General features: G+C 36.1%; 1 protein-coding gene across 1 annotated transcript; it reads left to right on the forward strand.

Annotated features, from left to right (window-relative positions):
• The first annotated feature begins 13,599 nt into the window (after positions 1 to 13,599).
• Positions 13,600 to 22,378, forward strand: dusp3a (dual specificity phosphatase 3a). Its single transcript, XM_046854660.1, has 3 exons — positions 13,600 to 14,038; positions 16,704 to 16,936; positions 18,529 to 22,378. The coding sequence occupies exons 1-3, from the start codon at positions 13,869 to 13,871 to the stop codon at positions 18,735 to 18,737; spliced, it is 612 nt and encodes a 203-aa protein (XP_046710616.1). The 5' UTR covers positions 13,600 to 13,868; the 3' UTR covers positions 18,738 to 22,378.
• Positions 22,379 to 23,630: the final 1,252 nt, after the last annotated feature.

The following is a 23,630-nucleotide window of genomic DNA, read 5'->3' on the forward strand; positions in this document are numbered from 1 at the left end:
ACAATGGCATTTCACTAAACCAGTTCTCGCACCCAGCAATGTTATCTGAAGAATGTATGATAAGAGGCACAACACCCTGCAGAGCTGCTTAATTAAGAAGGACTGTAATGCTGAAAGAAACAGTGACACTTTCTGTGTTAATTTTGTAAGTTTTGCTCCAAAAAATGTAAATTAAAAAGCACTACAGTCATAAACATTATTCTGAAAGGTCTGAAAGATTAAGCAATACTTGATAGCAATTTCAGTTCCAGACTGGCCATAAAAGATATATAACAAATTCTTCAAGGGGCTTCCAAACAATTTGTGATTCCACAAGTCAGTCAGCTTTAAGAGTTTCATACGTACCCCCGAGGACTATTGTCTTAGCTTGACCAACATTTTCTGCGCTATTATACAAGGAATACTATGGGAGCTGACCATCAGTAACCTTGTGTAAACATTTTTTCAACAGTACAGCTGATAGCTTTGACTAATTGCTATGCAGAGGGGGATTGAAAAGCCTGGTAAAAACTCTGACCTCACTGTGGAAAGAGAGAGAGAGAGAGAGAGAGAGCATGGCATACATGAAAATCTTTCAATATATCAAAAGGCATGTCTGTCTCTAGTGCAGTTGGCTAGTGTTGCTCTTCACAGCTCTAGTGTCCCTGGTTCTGTCTTGAATTTATGTAATTGTCCACATGGAGTTAGACTTGTCTTTTCTGTATCAGCCTGGGTTTTCTCTAAGTTCAACACTTTTCTCTTGCCTTCACAAACATTCTGATAGGTGAACTGCTTACTTTTAATACCAGGTGTCACATCTATGGTGTATTTATGGTTGCAACACCATACTGACCATTTGTTCCTGAAGATACAAGTGATCTTAAATATTATCTTGATGGAGGGAATACAAATAAGAGAGGCAGTTTCTAATGGATTAAGAATGATTAAGATATTCAATCTTATTCTGTCATCTGTGGAAGATGGAGTCATTTGAATTTATGCCAAAGGGTTACTTTTTGTCTGTGAATTTTTTTTTATTGCTGTTTTATATTAACAAAGAAAAGCCTTCAGAGCTAAAATCCAGGCTTCACGTAGATTACAATATCACAAAATGAGTACATAGGTAATAATAGAGCTCCCATCTGCAGAAAGGTTATGCAAATGGCCTCAATGTAAACCTGTAACCAAGGGTGACCTCTAAGCTTTTCAAAAGTTGTTAATTGTCTTTGTGCTTGTGCAGTGGAGGACATAGTATATTGCAGGGAAATACTGACAGTTTCATTATACCTATTGAGGTCTCTCAAGGTAAAGTTAGTTTTACTAGACATGCCATGCATGCATTTGTATTTAGAAATATACCTTTAAATGCTGAAGGCTCCACATGAGTGAATAGGTGGATAAAAGTGGATGCTGGAAGGTTTATTGCTCTGCTGTTGCTGTCACATGACAGAGCCTTGTCTAAATAGTATTGTTTTCCTCAAAGCCATAAAGCTGCTACCGTAGCTGAAATGCGAGCTGTTCTGGAAACAGAAAAAGGCAATCAGTGGGAATCCCAAAGCCAGAGACGGTAGGTCATATATCTATGTGCCAAGGACCTGTTCCAGAAGTCCAATGCAAAAAAAGCCCTCTGCCAAAATATTCAGGCTGTGAACAGGGAACCTTAATCATGAGGTGGAGTTAGAGTGTTCACTGTATAATTACTGTGCACTAAAAGGAGAAGTTTTAGTATTGAAATCTAAGACCTACAGGGTGTGGCAGTCTGTTTCCTTGTTCTTTTTTTTATGTCGGGGATAGCTACACAAGGATAGGCTTTGGAAGCAATTTGCTTTCTCAATAGAAAGTAAATGCCTAAATGTAAACTACGTACTACATTAATTAATTGAATCTACAAAATCAGCAGATACAAAGTGGTGTTACTGTAGGTTTTTGTTGGCAAACCTCAGAGGCTCTATGAATAAAACGGCACTAGAGAATACTATTGTACACTATCAATAGACTGTGCACCTGCAGACTGTACTAATGTATCATAGAATGAAACTGGATTGCCAGCCTCTGAGGTTTCCTTTTGTGCTTTATGTCCAAATAGAACACAAAGCTGATTTTGCAGATTTAGCCCTAACATGGGGATGCCAATTATGTGACCTGTTTGAACATGAAGCACATTTTAAGCTATATTTCAAGACTTATTACAGAATAAGACTATGAATGTAGAAATCAATAAGTGAATGACTACATAACAATTACCACAAATACTTTAACTTATTCGATTTTTAAATATAAATTATGAACACAGATTGTGATTAAGCTAAATTCTTATGATGTGTTTGTGTAAATAAGGATTCTTACTTAAGAGTCTGAATCCTCATTAGTAGCGTTTCAACATAAATGAAACAGTGTCTGTAAAGACTTATTGGATTCATTAAAGCAATGAGAGCCATTAAATTTTAGCTGTGGGCCCTAAATAACCCGAGGTGAGAATCTGACTCAGCTGATCTTCAAGAATCTTAATGAAATAACCTTAATATGGGTTAGTATTGCTTTCCACTCTTACTATGCAGATATTCAGTGCACTATAAGAGAAGTCTGATAAAAACCATATGCATGGTTTATAATCCATATAGAATATGTTACTGCATAGGCCTTCCCATGCTAAACCCACCTCTCTGTCTGGTCAGCATTTGTAATGTGGGTGGGATCTCTCTCACTCCTCCACACTGCTCTTGGTAAAATGCCCCATACTGATAAATATGCCTCTGTGGGAGAGTGAAACACTCTTCTATCCTTGGCAGGCAGTTCCCTCCGCCCATGCAGTAAGATCCCTAAGTTTGCAAGTATACTGTACACTGTATTAAATCTGCCTTCATTACTCAGCCTTCCACAGGGACTGATGAAGCACATCATATATCATGTGACACCATGTGAAGAGAGAAGACAGTGTGTAATGCAAGTGTGTATCCAAGCCCATGTATGTGTGGGAGTTCAATTAGCATTATTTGCATATTCTCTTCTATAAGGGAGTATATTTACAGGGGAATAATGAACATTAACCTGTCATCTAAACAACCTCTATATAGTTATAAGCTTAATTACAGACTTCTGTTTAAGCGTAATACTTCCTGATCTCAATGAAGGAATTTTTTTCTAAGCTCAATTTTTCAGTCTTCAAACAGGTTTGGCCGAGAACAACAAGCACCCTCCCCAAAGATTCGATGGCTATAACATTTTTACAATGGCACTTGGCAGACTCACAAGGTGAGTGCTCAAGCAGTAGGGGGTGGGGGTGGAAGCTGGGGCAACCTGAATCCATTCAGTTTGCCTAGTCGATGTGCCTTAAACTAGATTTAGAGAGACAGTCATCTGCTTTGATTCTGGCCTGAGAAATGGCACCACCCTTTGAGTTCAAAGTCATTCACTGAACATGACTGGATCAGCTGTGGGCAATTATTTCTAAGGTTTCTTTAAATGAAGTAAACTTCAAAGCACAAAACATTACATTCATTCAACAGTTAACATTTCTTTAAACCCATTGATAGTAAACACATTTACAAAGAGCACCCATAAACCAATCACAGCAGTTTCTTTTTTGTTTTTTAATCACTTGGTTCTAATGCTGTCTATTAACACACGTTATACTGCTGCTGTTCATTTCCATTTTTTTGGGGGGGCAGCTCATTCTGCAAGAACTTACAAGTGTAGTTCATGATTCATACAATTGCTTTATTCTGTAAGTACCTGCAGGGTTTGTTTCAAGTCTGGCAATGTCTGTTGTTTATTCATTAAAGATGTGCATCAAATTATTCAAGTTGTTCTTGAGATCCTCAACATCAAGTTGAACATACTGTATAGAGAATAAATTCTCAGCAAGAGCAATATGCAAACTGAGAAACACTACTACACATGCTAAATAGGCATCCAGTAAAATATTTATTACTGCCAAAAAAATAACAGACTGGTATTTATTGGATTCATTATTCATTAAAATCTTATATGCAAAATATGACAAATATTTAAGCATTTCTATTTCAAATAAAGCAATAGAAAACTAAAGAGATACAAACTTCAACCAAGTCTTTAAAATACAAGTAACTTTAATAAGTAAGTGCTTCATTACTCTGAACAAACAATTCAGTATCAAAATAAAGACTCCAATCAGAAACAGAATCCAGAGTTGTAATGTCAAAACTTCAGGCTTTATTCCAGCAGAATCAAAGTCAGACCGTTCCATGGAAGTGTCCAAAGTTACAGCAAAAACACAACCTTTTTATACTTTCTTTTATTACAGTCTAGGTAACAACTCTCTTTCTTATTTGTCAATGGTTACCGCATATCATTTTCTATTTGACCACAGGTACATCATCTGCCACCATTATCTCCTAAATTTATTATGCTTTCTCAGTATAATGATTTAATGGTGGCAAAGCCCTTTCATCTTAAAGAAAAAAGAAAAGGAAATCAGGACGTGGCAGGCCTTGCACCTGCACTGGCCAGTAATTAAACGTATAAAACTAGAAACAGAACACAGTATTAGGCTAGCAACGGAATTACTGACGATAAATGAGACTTATGCTATCGGTCATTTGCACACATTAATCACTTACTGTAAATATACTGAGTACATTTTGTTCGGTTATAGTGAGTGGTGCAAATAACACAAAGTAATAAATAAACAAAAAGAAGTACCAATGTGAATGTGAAATATGATACAATAATTAATAAGAACAAAATTAAAATAAACAAAAGAAATAATAAAGGCTAGCAAATCTTTTTTTTACCTTCACATTTTACAGCTAAACCCACTAAGAAATCTTTGTCCAGTCTAATCCACACAGGTCTGGTATAGGTGCAGGTTTTCATTTCTGTCCAGCATTAACCACACCAGATTCCACTAGTTTAATCAGTTGATTTTAGTTTGGATGAAACTTGCTATATGAGAGGAACACTTCATATTATTTACGTTACTTTAATCAATTTAAGCTGAAACTTGTTACGTATGTCATTTGTTAATCATTTCATCACAGATAAAATAATTATAATTTTTACCTGTTGCAAATAGCAAAGGCATGTGACCCACCCGTTTGTACCTGTCATAGAAGTATGACATTAAAGTATGACATGCAGTTTGACATGCTTTAAAGTTTTAAGTATGGCCTTTTGCCTCATTCCAGGTTAGATCACTCTTTTTGTATCAAGAACATGTTTTGCCAGCTCTGCCCCCTCTCTTTTTCTCTCTCTTTCTCTCATTCTGGCTAATAACAGTCACTAAAAACGTAAATACACAAACAGAGACAGTAGGTGAGAATCCTCACATGTACCTGTTGGTTCAACCTGCCAAACCAACCACACTCCCACTTCCACAGCCACATATATAATTGCTGATTTGATTCTGAACAACAGCATCATTTTTTGGCTTAATGTTTTCTTTTTTTTATTTTATATAATCCTAGTAATTTATATATATATATATATATATATATATATATGGTTTCATTTCATCAATGTTATATTTTTTGGTTGCTGAAAAATGTATCAATTCCTAATTTTTTTTACGCATTGATTACTGTAATGCTTTGCTTGTTGAGGTTTCGAAATCTATATGAAAGAAATAAAAGGTTGTTCAAAATTCAGCTGTTGAGATTCTGACTAAGACCAGGTCTGGTGAGCATATTTCTCCAGTTTTGGAGCCATTGCATTGGCTCCCTGTCAGTTTCCGGATTAATTTTAAAATTCTAATGCTGACCTAAAAAGCCCTACATGGTGCGGCACCTCATTATTTGATGCAACTTTTAACTGTCTACACTCCAAGGCAAGATCTCCGTTCCTCCGATTCCGGTCTTTAAGTTGTTCCCCCTACCCCTTTATGCTCTATAGGTGATCAGGGTTTTTCCTCACATGTTCAAAAGCTGTGGAATTCTCTCTACACTGAGATTAGACAGGCCAAGTCTTTTACTGTAATTGAATCTGCTCTTAAAACTCACTTTTTCAGGATAGCTTTTATGTGACTTCTAATTTTTTGTGATGTATTCTGTGAATATTTAATTATTCTTCTTATAATAATTATTCTCTAATTATTTTTTTATTAATTCTCTTATTATTACCATTATATATATATATACACACACACACACACACACACACACACACACACACACACACACACACGTATATAATGCTTGAGATGCTACTTTTGAAGGTGCTATATAAAATAAAGATTATTATTCATATTCATATTCATATTCATATTCATATTCATATTCATATTATTATTATTATTATTATTATTATTATTATTATATTCATTTTTCAAACAGAATGTTTGAAAAATGAATGTTTTGCAATGATTTGCAGGACAGGAAACATTGTTCATGTACAAGCTCAAACTCTGTGCCTATGGTTCTAATTCTTGGTTGACATGAATAGAACCTGATGTGCTCTTCTGCTATTTTTGCGCACTATTCTGTGTAAATGCTACAGACTTCCAGGAGATTAGCAGTTTCTGAATGCTGCATGCTGCATTCGCATGGTGTTGATGATGGCAGAAGATTGGCTGATTAGATAACTGCATGCATGTGCAGGTGTACAGATAAGTGTATGCCGATTAAATATTTTGAATTTCTTGTATTAAACAGGACCCAGTGAGCAAACAACCTTGTACAGATAAATTTTACATTTAATTCTTTGTAACAATGTTTACAGATTATCTCTGTAGAAATTGTGAATTCTTTTTAGCATTTTTAATTTGTTTTATTTTTAATAAAATTAGGACATTTTAAACATCAACACAGGATGTTAGTGATGTCAGTGGTGCCACCAATCTCTATGACCTGCATCACCGTATCCCACTCCTCCTGCTCTGTTGGTTCAGTCTCCTACAGAATGTAGGTCAGCATTAATGTATGCAGCACCTGTGCCTGTAAGAGCAGTATTAGCCAGGTCAATACTGCTTTAAAACTGTTTTTATGTATGATTACACAAAAGAACATAGAAACTCAAAGTCACAGTGACACTAGCTCTGTTTAATGAGGCCAATAGCTTGCAGCTTCGATCACTAGTGTTTTAGAGGTGAATATAAAGGTCACTGGGGATTGTGAGATATTACTGAGGTAAAACACTGCCGTATGGCACAGTGAAGAAGAAACGAACAGCAGCACTAAAGTGTGCAGCTGAGCTCCCTAGGCAGCCTCACACACTGCATTGCAGAGAAAGGGGGGGAGGTAAGCACACACACTCAAATGCACTTCTCTGCCTCAAAATCAGCAAACCTTTTCATGCAAAATAGTGAATGCAATGCTTTAGTTAAATTATTAACACTAAGATTATTCAGAAACTTAGTGTTAAACCACTTGGCTTAAATCAATCATAAACAGTGATTTAATTGCTAAAAATACTTGAGGTAAAATATGAAATGTAAATAGGATGGTTTTAATAATTAACACTAATCAGTCAAGTCAAGTCAAGTCAAGTTTATTTCTATAGCGCTTTTCACAAAAGACATTGTCTCAAAGCAGCTTTACAGAAATCAACAGTCACTGTGAATGGTGTGCATTTATCCCTGATGAGCAGCCATGGTGACGGTGGCAAGGAAAAACTCCCTTAGATGTTATGAGGAAGAAACCTTGAGAGGAACCAGACTCCAAAGGGGAACCCATCCTCATTTGGGTGACATCAAGAGTTTGATCATAAATCTTTCAACAATACAGAACTCTGGAGAGTGAGAACTAACATGAGTATTGGAGTATAAGATTATAAGTAAATGTTCTTTCTACAGTCTTTGGTATAAAAGTAGGAGCTACTGAGCTCAACATTTGTGATCATCACAGATCCAGCAACAGCTTCTCCATGCCAGAGCCTTTAAACACTCCAGGCGGTCCAATGTCAAAACTCCACACATGTAGTGGGATCCAATTGGCACTGGTACGTCTCTAGATGGTTCAGGATGTTTGCGAGTTCGGCATCTACTTCTTTAAAGTCCATAATCTTCACGAGGTGGGACGTGACTGGAGCTGGCCAAACCTCAGGAAGCCTCGGGATGGGGAGAGAAAGAGAAGCAGTGGAGAGGAATTAACGTAGCTGCTGTTCATGATATTAACAGCACAAGTTGATAATGTGCATGTGATCAGATGTTCTGGAGCACAAGGTTATGATGTGATGTGTGTTATGTGTAGGCTTTGCTAAAAAGATATGTTTTTAATCTGCACTTAAACTGGGTGAGTGTGTCTGAACCCCGAACACTGTCAGGAAGAGTGTTCCAAAGTTTAGGAGCTAAATGTGAAAATGCTCTACCGACTTCTGATTGGAGATTTTCAAATGTGTGGAATTTCAGCAGAATTTTGGTGGATGTCTAATCATGACCTGAAACTCTGACCTTATTTAACACCCAAGAATAAGATTAAGCAAATGCAGTCCTGGTCTGTGTGCGAAAAGAAAAGATACACCCAGGGAATGCCTTTCGTTTATTGACTTTAGATAAGCTAAACATACCAGACTCATCCATTTTACTCCATCAAACTTGTGTCTGTTACTTGAGAAGTTGTTTTAAACACTTATTTTGGCATAACACCTACAGCATACAGTAAATAGATGGATTGGTCGGCTAGATAGATAGATAGATAGATAGATAGATAGATAGATAGATAGATAGATAGATAGATAGATAGATAGATAGATAGATAGATAGATAGATAGATAGATAGATAGATAGATAGATAGATAGATAGATAGATAGATAGATAGATACTTTATTTATCCCAATGAGAATTAGATAGATAGATAGATAGATAGATAGATAGATAGATAGATAGATAGATAGATAGATAGATAGATAGATAGATAGATAGATAGATAGAGACTTTATTTATCCCAATGAGAATTTCACAGTTTATGTTTAAGTTTAAGTTTAAGTTTATCCACAAACATGCAATAAGGCAAGCAATAATACTTCAAAATACTAAAAATGTAAAGGAACGTTAAAGAAAGGAGTAGGGAAAAATGCCTCTTGCTATGGATCTTTTCCAGAACAGGACTAAGGCAGGAGATGGAAAATCTTTCTTCAGGCAAAGTATAGTAGTAATTTATGCAGCAACAGAGGTCGCCCAGCTTCCCTTAGGTTGCAACTTAGTGCAGAACCATTCAATTACAATAAAAAAAAACATCTGACACGTGTCTCTCAGAAGAAAATGCCTATTTTCATCTGCTCAGTAACTGCAGTATGCATGTGCAAGTGAGCAGGGAGCTGGGAGACGTGGCAATGGCAGAGGAGTAAAATCTAAAGATAGGCACACCACAAGGTTAGCACACATACACACACTGCAGCTCTAAGACCTACTGAGTGGACAGAATGAGGGCTTTTACAAAAGATGCTGATGGAAAGACTGGGCTCTTATAGCCAGTGGCAAAATATAAGCAGAATTTTTATTCTCTCACTCAGTGAAATTACATGTTCAATATTTAACAAATCAGATTAGAATATATTAGATCAGATTAGATTAGATTAGATTAGAGCCATTAAGAAAAGGGAAGTTCATTTACTCAAGATAAGAAAAATAATACTATATTATAGAAAATGGCAGATGTTAAAGTTAAAAAGCTATATGTTATTATATAACAAATAAAGCTTTAACAAAATCAGTTTTGTTTAAAAGAGATGAAAAAAGACACATAAGTATATATAATGTGTAAAGATGATCATTGGTTTGTAATCTGCCCTGATTACCATGTTCATAGCATGTCTGCCAAGTTTTTAAGTTTTTAACCAGTTAACCACAGACCGCAACTCGGCTGGAAAATCTGCACTGCTCCAGTTTTGCCTACTTTGAACAGCATCTTCAGAACAATTTAGCTTTTTACTAAATCCTGTGTTTTAGTGCAATCAGATAAAGACAGCTGTGTTTGGATGGTTGTTGTGTCCATAATGGAAGAGCTAGTAATCTCTTTGGCAGTCTTAAACTCACTATGGTACAGTATTATGAAAAAAATAAATATCTAAATATACATTTATGTTTTCCACATTTAAAAATTGTGTTTACTTAATGTTCATCTGTTAAGTGTAAAAAAACAAAAAAAACAACTGTTGAGTAATATTTGAGTTCAAAATGTCACACAAAACAATACAGAACACAAGAAACACAATAACATTCTCCACAGTGAGAATCTTCATGAGCTCGGTCCTTGAATTACATAACATTGCTGTACTGAACCACTCACAGAGTGTTCAGGGTCAGTGATCTCATGAGGCTCTGCAGATGGGGCCACAACTTTGAGGCCAAAATGAAGGGAACCGTTTCTTGTCAGCTTGCTTTCAGTATTTATAGTAGCTTACCACAGTTCAGCACACAGTGATTAATGTCTTAACTGACTCCTTCTCATTTAAATCAGCATTTTAGTGCTGTAAATAATCAGACTTAAACTTTGATTTATGACAAAGAAGAACATTAAGACACCAGCACCCAGTGGATGCTGATATAAATGGGCTTGCTGGGATAGGTCCTGTGTCATTCAAGGATAAAATATTAAATTATATTATATATAACATATAATATTTTTAGCATTAAACACAATTTTTTCAAATGGATTCTTTGGGGATTTTTGTTCAAATCTGTCAGGTTCTCATAGAGTGCAACACACAGTTGGAAAAGTATTTAAAATGTATTTTGCTGAAAACAATTGTGGAGAACAATTAAAAATAGCATGGAAGTTCAAATTAATATTTAGAAATGCAAATTCACCTTTGTACATTTTGAAAGAACGAAGTATTACATATAGGTAACACTATTACATGTATGTAGTAACTATCAAAATTATGAAAAATTTTAAGTCTATAAAGAATTTAGAGCTAGTGTTAAGTTGCTCTTGCTAAAGTGATCAGTGTCAGTCATTGCTTTTGACCCTCACACATCTCAATGGTGAATATTTAGACAACCCAGAAGTCTCACAAGATCATAAAAATTATTTGCTGCATCTCTAAATATAGATACATATATACTGGGACAGATATTGTGCTTCTCTTACATTATAAAGTCAGAATGCAGCACTGATAAAGCTTAGGATTTCCTGTAACATTGCAGCTCCAGGGCAATGCTCTACTTGAAATCCACTTGTGTAAATAGCATGGGGGGTGAAAAGTGTTAATGCCACATACTGTATACTTAAAATTGTCGTTACCTTATGCATGGGTTTCAAGAATAAAGCCGCAATTAAAATAACTAAAACTGCTATATAAAAAAAAACTAAAAAACATATTTGATTACCTCATGATGTTTGCATTATGAACATGTGGGCCGCTATTTATAAAGCAAACAAAAACACTAAACAGGGATACAGGGATACATTACGTCATTTCAATGACAAACATAGAGTTTCTTGACCTTGCTTCTCTCTCTCTCTCTCTCTCTCTCTCTCTCTCTCTCTCTCTCTCTCTTTCTCTCTTAAAGCTACTCAGGTATGCTCTTAATATGGGACATATGTGGGTTGACCAGCAGATGGTTTATTATGCATGAGTCAGTGTTGTTGAGTTGATGTCTGTGCAAGTTAGATTGTTTTACAAAGGCCATTATTCAAGGACTGTTTCAAAGGGTACCAGAACAAACTGCAGTTAAAGACAACTGTTCAGGCAAGAATTATAGTTATATCCCTGCTAACACTGCAACCTATATTTAAAATCATATTACTAACAACTGCATACATTTTTTATATGCAGGGGGGATATACTGGGTGTTAATTGGGCAGGAGAATGAGAAGGAATGGAGAGAGAGAGAGAGAGAGAGAGAGAGAGAGAGAGAGAGAGAGAGAATGAAAGAGAGACCCCTGCTGCTCAACAAATAACAGTAAAAAAGATCTACAGCCTTCTAAATATAAGCTTTGTGTACAACCACAATCCATTTAAGAAGAAGGCAATTAGATTTTCCCACAAGTCTGTTGTAATTTAAGCCATTCTCTGTGTGTTTATGCTTCAGTTTGGCACTGTCAGTTAAACAAAATGCAGATTTCTTTCTAAAGAACAGATCAGTAGAAGGCCACATGAGACCTTAAATCTGAGATCAAGAGCAAGCCGATCAGCTGTCTATTGACATATTTTCACTGAACACATTGAACAGTGATTTTAAGTAATAATTTTGCATAAAAAGATTATTTGAAAAATGTGCACAAAATAGCCTGCAATAGAACACCTTTCAACCTTACCAGCGTTAACTAAAGTCTTGAAGGATTAATGTGAGAGTGTCGCCCCCTTATGTATAAAAACAGAATTGAGCATTGTCTTGTCAAATAAACAGTGAAGACACAGAGGCAGTGTAAAAGGGTCCTTATAGATAAAACATATTTTAAGTTTTTATTTAAGGGCAAGGTGCAGATGGAGAAAAACAAAATAAAGTAATTTTTCAACTTAAACTGTTTTAATAAATCATGCTAACTCAAAAAATATATATTTTGGTGTGGCAAGACGGCAACAAAAACGGCATAGGAAATTAAACAGAGGGGCTATCAGAATAGACACTTGACTATAGTGATTTTCAAGAGTAACTTAGTACTAGGCAGCTGACAGTCAGCAACAGACAATCATCCAGCATACAACCTTGCAGTTTGTTTTGAGCAGGTTTAGACATACCTTTATTCAACTATGTTGAATACAGCAGATGTGTTTCCTGTCACCATTGTCACTGTGTAAACACAGAAGAGCTAATATACTGTATTTATAACCAGGATTATAGGATTCAGTAAAGATTCCAGGACAGTAAAGGTTTTCATCTAAAAACACAGACCAGATGCATACATCTTAACATGCATTGTGTTCTTTTTGCTGCTTAGCACTGATTCTACTGTACAATATTCATATTTAATTTGGGCAACTGAGACAGATAATATCTAAAATAAACTAGTATAAACATTGTTTTAGATATATATCTAAAATATCTTACAATAGAAATGCATCTGTATACACACAGACCTACACTTTATTTGCAGAAACATATTAAAATGAAATTCTGATTATTTGCTGTAAAGCAGGACTTTAGCAGTCACTGGATACTTTCAAATAATCCCAGACACAGACTTAGCAATAATGCTATTAACTGTCCCGCCATCTTCTTTGTTCCCTGACCCTGGGCCAGTGTGATTCCTGGAGCAGGGGACATCCATTAACGTGTTGCTGTTCCCAGAACTGATTATGAGGAGCGATAATATCTACTGTATGTGGAGATAAATGGGGTAGTGAATGTGCAGCTCTACAATCATGCAACCATCGACGAAGGCAACCAAATCAATGGAACATCTCGTTATAGATATCCATTTATTTTCAGTTGTTGATCACTTAAAAATAGTATTTCAAGAAAATGTGTTAAATGTAAAGGATGTAGATGTAAAGAACATTTTGCATTTTGCTACTTCTATCGGGTGTTGGGGTATAATCATTCTTAAAGAGATTGTTTACATGTAAAAACAGAAATCATAGGACAAAGGTGATCATTCGGAATAACTTTGCACTGATTGCACTGACTCTTTGCTCTAGGAGACACATAAACCCAAACCCTGCCAACCCTAATAAAATGCTTCTGCACAGCATAACAAAGCCACGGATTTTCCTTTAATTTGTCACCCGTCTGTACGTGCTGGTGTGTGACTGGCGCTCGTGACACACTGGTCCCTTTAATGGCGCGCTCGTAGACTTGTTCGTCGGCGCGCGTGCCGCTCTTGGTGTTTCTCCACCACTTTCTCTCTCCGAAGTGTCTAAGCGCCTCGGGCGAATCGGGGTGTGTCTGCACAAACAAGGAACCCACCGAGCGCAAACCACCACCACCAGTGGAGCTAAAATTCAAACAACAAATAAAATATGCAGCATAATGAAAAACTGACAAGCCGGATCTGACACTTGTTTGGCTTTGGAAGGCATCTAGAAAACCATGAAGAAGCTGCACCACAGCCCCGCCAAGCTAGCGGCGGAAGTGCGCGTACCAGAAGGCGAGGCTACCGTGCAGCAACTCAACGAGCTTTTGTCCGACAGCAGCGGATTTTACAGTTTACCGGCGCAACATTTCAACGAGGTGTTTCCTAGGATTTACATAGGAAATGCGTAAGTTATGGCGGCCTATTGTTCTGTTCTTATCGGTGGCACTTTAACCTGTGTTTACATTCGCTGCAGGAGCTGCAACTGGCAGGTAGACCCGGGTTTTTTATCAGCCTATTTGAATTTTGTGCTTAGATAAGACGCTGTGAATAGAATAGATCCATTAACATAACCTTTCACTATCAGTCTCCAGGCAATGGCACTGAAAGAGTTAAACCACTGCTCTAATCGTGTAGGTTAATTGGTACATTTTCTTTTATTGAGATGGAGCAGTGTTTTACCCAAAGCCTACTCTGAGTGGAAACAAGGTATCATTTGTGACTCTTATTTATAAGCATTTATGAGCATCCTCATCGCTTATATCCAGCCTTCTTCTTTTATTTATTTATTTCTTTTTTAAAGCACCAATTAACCATACTAAAAAAAACAACATATCACTTTGTGCTTGTCGAATTTCTCATAATAACAACAAAAAATACTTTTAGTGCATCAGTATATAGCCCACTCATCCTATATATTAATATTATACTGTTAATGTTATCTTCATTGTAGTAAAAATATTCCAAAAAGTGGATTAAATTTAATAATACCAACAATTTCCTTAATAAAAAAATGTATGCAATAATATCCGATTTGCATTCATGCCTGATTACACACACCAGAGGCATCTACAGGCATGAGAAGTGGTTTTGCGTGTATTTATTGCTTTCCAACAATGTGGATCGATTCAAGGTTTGATGTTCCATATATCATCTGTCTTAGCTGGCCAAAATCATATGACCAGTGTACAGAACATCCAGTGCTATGTAGCAAAAAGAATGTGGTGAATGCTAAATTGGATGTATAGATGGGAAGGAAAACGTCCCGAATAAATTAAAATCGGTTAAGGAACTGAAAACGCAAAGACATTGTGCTGTAATATCAGTGGGATTATGTTGTTTTATTCAGATAGTCTTTATTTAGCTTTGGAGAGTTTGGTGTGATACAGTTGTGAAAAGGCCTGTTTACACTTTAAGCAGACCAGAATGTGATTTGTTGAAAAGGTCAGTGAAATAAAGTTTCCTACATTTATTTATTGAAATTAGGTTGCTGTGGCATGAAGTGTAAAACAGCCCTATAAGACATTCTTTCATAAGTGAATGGTGAAGGTGGTATGGATTTTGTTGAAATAACCCATGTAAAACTGAAGAAATATTCCAATCGGCTTTTGGAATTGGAAGAATTTGTGTGTGTGGGACGTTTCTACATTCATTCTACTCAAACAAATTAAATTTGACATGACACACTAGTGCACAAACAGAGTTTTAGATGATAATAACATCTTGTTTGTTCACCTTTTGACAATATTATGTTTAATATTTTCTCTAAATATGGATTTGAACTCAATTTGAGTTCAGTCCTTTGAACTACCCCTGCTCCTGTAGATTTCACATGGCTAGAGATTTTGTAATATTTTGCCCGCTAGGAATTGTGACATTTTCAGCACACATGAAAATAGAGTGACATAACTTGATGTTAAAACTGAATAAAGTAAGAAAAGCATGTTTTAACTAGAACAGGTATATAGAGGATGTTTAATGGAGTGGTCTCTGTGCCAGGCACGCTTCACCTCTTCGTGAGGATTCTATTAATAATGTATGTGTAGAGACTGCAGTAAGCTGTGGGTGAGGGAGCACAGCAGGCCAGCGAGAGGTATGACTGCAATCTCCTGCAGCTTTGGATGGATAGATGAGTTCGGTGTGAGCATTTGATTGATGGGTTTTGGGGATTAGATCAAGTTTCACAATTCATCATCCAGGTAGAGTTCATAACCCCTTCACCTATTAATTAATAATAGGAGGTTTTGTCATTTTCTTTTTACCTTTTGTAAGTAAGTTAATGAATGGTTTTGGATAGAAGCAGACTTTATTGGTAAAATCATGAAGCAACCGACTCATTATTTCCTCATTCATCTATCTACATAGCAATTTATGCATCTATCTGTATTACATCATGCTCCTCTATAGTATATGGCCGAAAAAAAAGGAGCAATATAAAAAGCTGGACTGGGTGCAGATAAAGATAAAAGTGTAGCAGGTGCTAGAGCAGAACAGAAGCAATGGAACAACATGATGACCTAGCACTCCACTCTGCTTGTGACTCTTTTCTCTTCTCTTGCTTTCTTTCTTTACCTCAAAGCCCTATTCTGGGCATGGTGCTCAGAGTCTGTGGCTCTTTATATGCTTTTGGGCAGCAGCCAAGATCTGGTTGCTGTGTCTGTAGTGGTTTAGAACACTGCCATCCCCTGAGGTTCAGTAACATGGATTGACATCTCTGCTGTCTAAAAGTGGCTCCACGATTTATTCCTGTCAGGTTCCAGTTAATCATGGCAAATAGTGCGGGGTGGAAGAAGCTTTTCTGTCTGGATTTTATAGTATGCCATGAACACCAAGCAGCAAGATCACCATAACAGGACTATTACAATACCATTACATAAATATATAAAAAGTATTAATGTGCATGTGTCTGAAAGGAAAAAAGAAGATGCAAAAGTTATTCATTTTTAATGCAGTTCAGTTAGTGAATGTAGCTTTTCAGCTGTTTTATTTTTATTGGACAGGGCTGACTGATTTTACATATAACATTATCAGAGTTCCTGTGGATAAGGTGAAGTTCTCCTTCTGCTTGTCAGGTTTGTGGCCCAGAATGTGATGCGTCTTCAACGACTCGGCATCACACACATACTGAACACAGCAGAGGGCAACTCCTTCATGCACGTGAACACCAACTCTGAGTTCTATGCAGGAAGTGGGATCACATACCATGGCATAAAGGCCAATGACACGGAACAGTTTAACCTCAGTGCCTTCTTTGAGGAAGGGGCCGACTTTATTGATAAGGCTTTGGCACACGCAAATGGAAAAGGTATGTCACAAATCGTGATTGTAAACATTTTTTTATAAGCAACATCTTTCTCAATAGACCCTATAAGTAGTTCCTTTATAATTATGTCTATAAATATTTTTGAGATGTATTTATTTTATAGCTCACATTGTAGCTCACAAGTGCAGAATACCGGGCATTTCTCAGCTATATTCATTGTTTTATAAGCTGACAGCTAATTATTGTTTCCTTGAAAACTAAACAGTGAATTGATGTACATTTTTCCCAGTGAAAAATAATGTAATCATCTAAACTAAGACAAAGACAAGGCACAGAGCACTTTATTTTTTTATTTAAATATTATGTTACTTTATATAAAATTTTGATTCGTCTTAATTACATTGTACAAATTAACTTTAGCTTGCTTTTGGGTACCATTATATACAATTTCAACCTATATATAAATAAATAATGTATTTATTAACTTATAAGATGCATACTGGATATATTTTATTTATTTATTTGTTTATATACATAGAATTTGTTCTCTCAGGATCATGTTTTATGCCATGGATTTTATGACATCTGTGACAGAGCAGAAGAATGATTATAATGCATGAGGCCTTCTGCAGATCCTCTCTGTCAACAGAACCGAGACATGTTAAAAGACAATCTTTTAAATGAGAATTTAAGCAAAAATAAAAAAAAGATTCTCTGATTAGGTGCTGTACTCCTGCCCTGTTTCACTGCTCACATTCGTGACAGTTGTGTTCAGAGAATGTTCAGTGACATTCTGTGAACAGACTGGGTCACTGAATCTTAATGAGACTGGTGGGTATCAGAGCACTAGACACACATTGATCTTTCTCTGGAGAGAACATCTGCTCAGGGTTGCAATTACATATGAGACAGGTTATAGTAGAAGGTCACCGATAATAAGATCACGTTGGGTTCTTTTTATACCTGATTGTTTCATGGTTCTTGCATTTCTGTTGCATGTTGATTGAGTTTAATCATGTCCATTTATACTTGTGATATGTGTCTACAGTGAGCTAGACTAAAACCTAATGGTTGTATCAAATATAATGAGCAAATAAGCTCATTCCACTTTTCACAAGAGTCCTTTGTCATTTCTTGTGTGTGTCTAATTTGTTTTGTTTTGTTTAGAAAGGAGTCAGAGTTATTAGCAGTCAAAGAATGTATATTAATAGAGTGTATTGAGAGGTATAGAGATTAGTAAATGGTGTGTCAGACCTCTCAGAAATAGTTTTAAATCTGTTTTAAATGTATGTATCGAGTGGATAACCCCTATCCGATCTAAGCTCAATTCTCAAGACACACAAAAGTGTAAAAGTGTATTCTGCTATACTCATGTATACCATAGTCCTAGGAGAAAATTAAGGGGGCTATGGGAAAAGAGAGACAGAGATTGATTTTCAGATGCTTAAAGAATCTGCAGAATAAGCATAGTAGGAGTTTGTGAGGGGAAGTTGCAGGGGTATGGAGTACTCGATAATACATTTATACGTTTGGGCATACATGTATGTGTTTTTTGTGTGTGCTGTATTCTGACAAATATTGTCTTTCCTATGATTGTGTGCAAAGCTACCTCCTTTACTCTGCTCTAACTTTAGGAAAAGTATATGTTCACTGCCGAGAAGGCTACAGCCGTTCCCCAACGATGGTTATTGCTTACCTCATGCTGTACCATAAAATGGATGTGCGAGTGGCGACGGCTACAGTAAGGCACAAGAGAGAAATCGGGCCCAACGATGGCTTCCTGCGCCAATTGTGCCAACTCAATGACAAGCTGGCCAAAGAGGGCAAGCTGAAGACTAAATGACAGATGGCACATCTGTGACTCCTCTGGCAAAGAAAAGATCTTACCAGGCTAGCAGCCAACTTCTTTCTCTCTCTCTCTCTCTCTCTCTCTCTCTCTCTCTCACACATACCCCCCCCCCCCCCCCCACACACACACACATAAATACCCATAAAAATATAAATAACTAAAAGTCAGATATGTTTTAACAGAATTGCTACATTTTTAGCCTTGAATACACACACACACACACACACACACACACAAACACACAAACACGCAAACACGTGCACACACACACACACACACACACACACACACACACACACAGTCAGTGTGTAGGTCTACAAAATCTAACTATGAGAAATCTTCTGCTCCTCTCCCTTTTTTATTTGATCCCAATTTCCCACAGTAATATATGTAGCCACATGCAAAATACTTCTATTTAATATATTTTACAATGTATACAATTTATATTTTGCAATATATGACTTCTATAAAATATTACAGTATATTCCATATACATGTGGAGTGTAAAACACTCCTGCTGCCATCTGTTTGTATGTCTACCATCTTTGGAGCTTTTTCGCCCAATTTGCATACAATGGTGAAATTTTAGAGCACAGTCACACCAATGTCTGCCACTGCCGGATTTTTCACAATGATCGAACCCATTCCATTTTGTATAAGGCTGTATATGGAGGAATTTCAGAAAGTAAACACACCTCTGTAGAAAAAGCACCAAATTCAAAAAGAATGAATATTTATTTAATTAATTGCAGCTAATACTGATATTTCTAACAAAAATAAGGTTTAGACCACTGACAGGGTATCACAAAATTATTTTTTATGACAGCACTGCTTTTTTTTTTTTTTTGGACACATGAAGTTAGTATTCTTCAGCTAACACCGATAAAATGGAAATATCCGTATTAGCCATGATACAGTGAAAAACAGGAACTGCATAGATGTGAAACGTCAGTTAAACCTCTACCAATCCAGAATAGCACCTGAACATTTTATCCTGCTCAAGATCACAGTGAAACTGTAGTATAACCATAAAAATCCATATGTTTGTATGCTTGCTTATATAAATCTAACTACCCTATATCATGCATCAAATACAAGGTCAAGCCATGCTTTATATAGGGCATTACTAGCATATATACTGTATTCTAGTAAACTACTTTAAGCCAATCTTATTATTGGGTCTTCCTCATAGTCCTGATATATCGAAAGTAGGATTACAGTCAGGGACTGTACAAGATGATTAAAATTGAGAGCACAAAAGAAAGACCTGAGCATCATTAGTCCACTGAGTGAAGCTCACATGTTACATTCAAAGCCCAAGGGGTTTTCTTGCGTATTGTAATGATTAAGGACAGTCATAATTCACTTAGAACACACTATAAAACTAGGCCACATAAAACCATAGAGCATTTTCTCTTCCAGTAACTCCAATTTCTATATTTATATGCAATGCACAAATATACATATTCATATAGATTAATAGTTAGGTGTTGACATATATGAATGTATAATAAACTGTATGTGCATTACTATACAGTATATGTTCTTAAACTATTATCCAACTTATTGTAGCCATGATTCATATCATGCTAACACACATGGCCAATATTTAAAGAACAAAATTATAATAATCATCTACAGCAGGGGTTTTCATCTAACAGATCAGTGTTTATAACGGCAAAGGAGTTAATTGGATTGAATTGTAAAAGCTACAAAAACAAAAGAAAAAACATGACTTCTGTAGCAGTTTTTGTGTCGTGTCTTTCTGACTTTTCGGCAGCTCAACATACCAGATGTTAGCTAGAGACAATAATTCAACAAGCAGATTTCTTATTTATGAGATAAGAGATAAGAAAGCAGATGTTCTTGAAGATAAGTGTTTACTTTGTTTTTGTAGAGAGAATAATCATTTCATGCAAGCACATTAAAAAGTTGGTATTCTCTACTATGTAAAAAAATTATTCAAGGTTAATATTGAAAGGTCACTCGAGCGCACTTTTATAAGCATGACATAATGTAGTTGGACCTTTGACCTCAGCTGGACCTTAGCTGAATACCCCTGCTCTAAAATTTCAGGTATTATTTTAAAACGTTTACAGTTTTTTAAAAAGCTTTTAAACCACTATAAGCAATCACATGTATTTTTAAATTAATTTTTCTTTAAAAATCTTGATTATACTGTACGTAAGAGGGCAAAAGTCTGTCTTCACAGTTAACACTGTCACAGGCTACCTCAATGCATCACCGCCATCTGTCCTGTTTAGTTTTTCACACCAGTGTTCTGTACCATAATGTCTATTTTAATGCCAACAAAATTGTAATAAGAAAGTACTAACCTTAAACATTCCTATATTGTATTCTGGAGACATATGCTTTTTAAAACCTAACCTACTGTAGATACTGAAAACCTTCTGCCGTTATAAGAAAAATATAGTGTACTAATGTGGATGCCAAGTAAGTATCCCTTCTTAAAAGTTTATTATGATAAAAATGTGTTTTCCTCGATTATTCAAAGTAACTCTCTTATAATTAAGACAAAAAAAAATCTTCTTTCACCATTAGATATGTGTATACAATAAAAAAGTATGACAGAATGGTTACCACTATTTAATGGACGCAAAATATTCAGATGTGCTATTTCTTGACCAAGAGCCCAGCCAGATCTGATACTTATCTAAGTAAAAATGAATTAGTGAAGAGATACACTGCCACCTTCCATAGAATTGTCATTCAGTAATATTTAATATAGAAATGTACTTTAAATGTTTGAAGCTGGTAATGAACTGCTGTATGGCTTAATGATATCAAGAGTGACTGTAATGCTGCTTGGTAATTTTTTTATGTAATAATATATGTCTACTATAGTGGTATATTGTTTTGTACTTAAAAGGATTGCTCCTAGGATGGTCGATGTAAACCAAACTACTAAATGCTATGCTATATTTAAAGAGCTTATCTGATTGTCTTACCTGTGGTCTGCACTGATCTTTGCTGATGAATCTAATCAAAGTTAGTATTGTATACATACAGTATTTACTGATCAGCACAAGTGTAACAATGTTGTGTATTGTCTGTACTTTTGTACTTTTTAGAAGTTGTCCTGTCTTACATACTCACACCTACACCAACATGTGTGTGCATACACTTTAGAGTTATGTGTTTTTCATGCTCTGTTATTCCAGAATGATTGTACTCAAATAAGAATCAAATAAGATGACCCCAGCAGTATACTGTAAAACATAGTTACAATGATGTTATTATATACTTTAATATGTTCTTCAGTTGGTTTTGGCACACATTTTCACACTGCCAAATAGTTGTTTGGATTGACACACATGAGGCACATCTCAATCTGTGTTAAGTTCAATCTATGTAAAAAAAAACAACAACCCAAAATTAAACCTCTTATGAATAATACACTGTAGAAGAGGGAGTAGGACATACAAGCTGTCCTGTAATCCCACCATAAAGCCTTACTTTTAAAGTACTCACTCCACAAAGCAAAGCATACAGCTTATTACAAACACTTTATATATTGAAGTGCACTTGATTTTAAATTACTGATGTGTTTCCTGCTTTGGGAATATTGTATTTATGTCCAGCTGTTGAACAATAAATTGCTAAATTAAAAAATATGTTTTGAGCTGATTTTCTTACATTTACCATACATTATTAATTAAGCCCCTTTCTGCCCTCATGTTTTAAGTTTTCATCCTACATTTTTTAAACAGTATACATAAAACCATTTATAACAATAGTTTATATTGTGCTATTTCCAGGCCTCATATTGTTTAGTGCCATTTATAATAAGCGCTTATTCTTTTTTGGTTTCTGTCAGGCAGAAATGAGCATGAGAAGAGCTCATTTCTCATGTAGGTGGGTGTTGCGTGACAATACACTATTTCTAGAGCATTACTTCCCTTTGCATGTTGCAACTTTTTTATGTGGGCCTTTGATTTCAGCAGATGGAGCAGATGAAATATTGCTCACAACAGCCTTTAATTACCTCTGGTAAACAGGGAATACATTAAAAGAAAGGTCATTGGTCATCATTCTTTTAGAAGGCCAGATTCGACTTGATACAGGAACAAAAAAATAGTTGAGCTCACCATATCTTATATTTACTTTAGTGTTCATATGTTAACCATTAAAAGAGGTTTTAAGGTTTACAGTGCGCCTTCAAAGCTTTTCAGATGCAGACAACCGTTTTGCTTAATGAAAAAAAAAAAACGAGGATATGAAATAGCAATATTTAAATTTAGCAACCCAGTCTTTTATTGCAGATTTAAAACAATACGCCTTCCAACCAGCAGATGGAGACACAAGCTTCAATAAAACCTTGTTACTCATACTTGCCATGAATTGATGAAATGTCCCATGAACTTGCTGCACCACACATGCACACACATTTAGTACTCAAGACAGCATTCATTGCAGGTTTGCATTACTGTTTCCTGATGATTTGATTCAAATGGACTTTGAGGTCTTTCAGTTTTTACACAGCACACCTGCATAAAGGGGATGAACTGGCCGGGCCTCACGCGTCCACGAGGATCATTGAAAATGCTCAAGTCAATTGGCTTGACAGTATGACCGATCTCGTTTTCCATGGCCTTGTTCATGCTGCAATTACCTGAGGCCAGCTGTGGCCTCCTTAGAGAGCACTGTCTAGAGGCCTCCTCCCTGTCACCCTCCAAAGACCGGAGACATGCTGGACATCAGAGCCAGAACTGTGCGGGAAATAATGGAAGAACACAAAGAAAACACTGGGGCAGAACAGTATAGGCTGAGGAATTCTTCTTCATGCTTCAACTTTGACAGCCTTGTGAGGCCTCCAAGTCATGACCTAAACTACATGTCTTTGAATTATAATGAAGATGCGTTCAG

The sequence above is a fragment of the Silurus meridionalis genome, chromosome 7, assembly GCF_014805685.1.
Source record: "Silurus meridionalis isolate SWU-2019-XX chromosome 7, ASM1480568v1, whole genome shotgun sequence".
NCBI lineage: Eukaryota > Metazoa > Chordata > Actinopteri > Siluriformes > Siluridae > Silurus > Silurus meridionalis.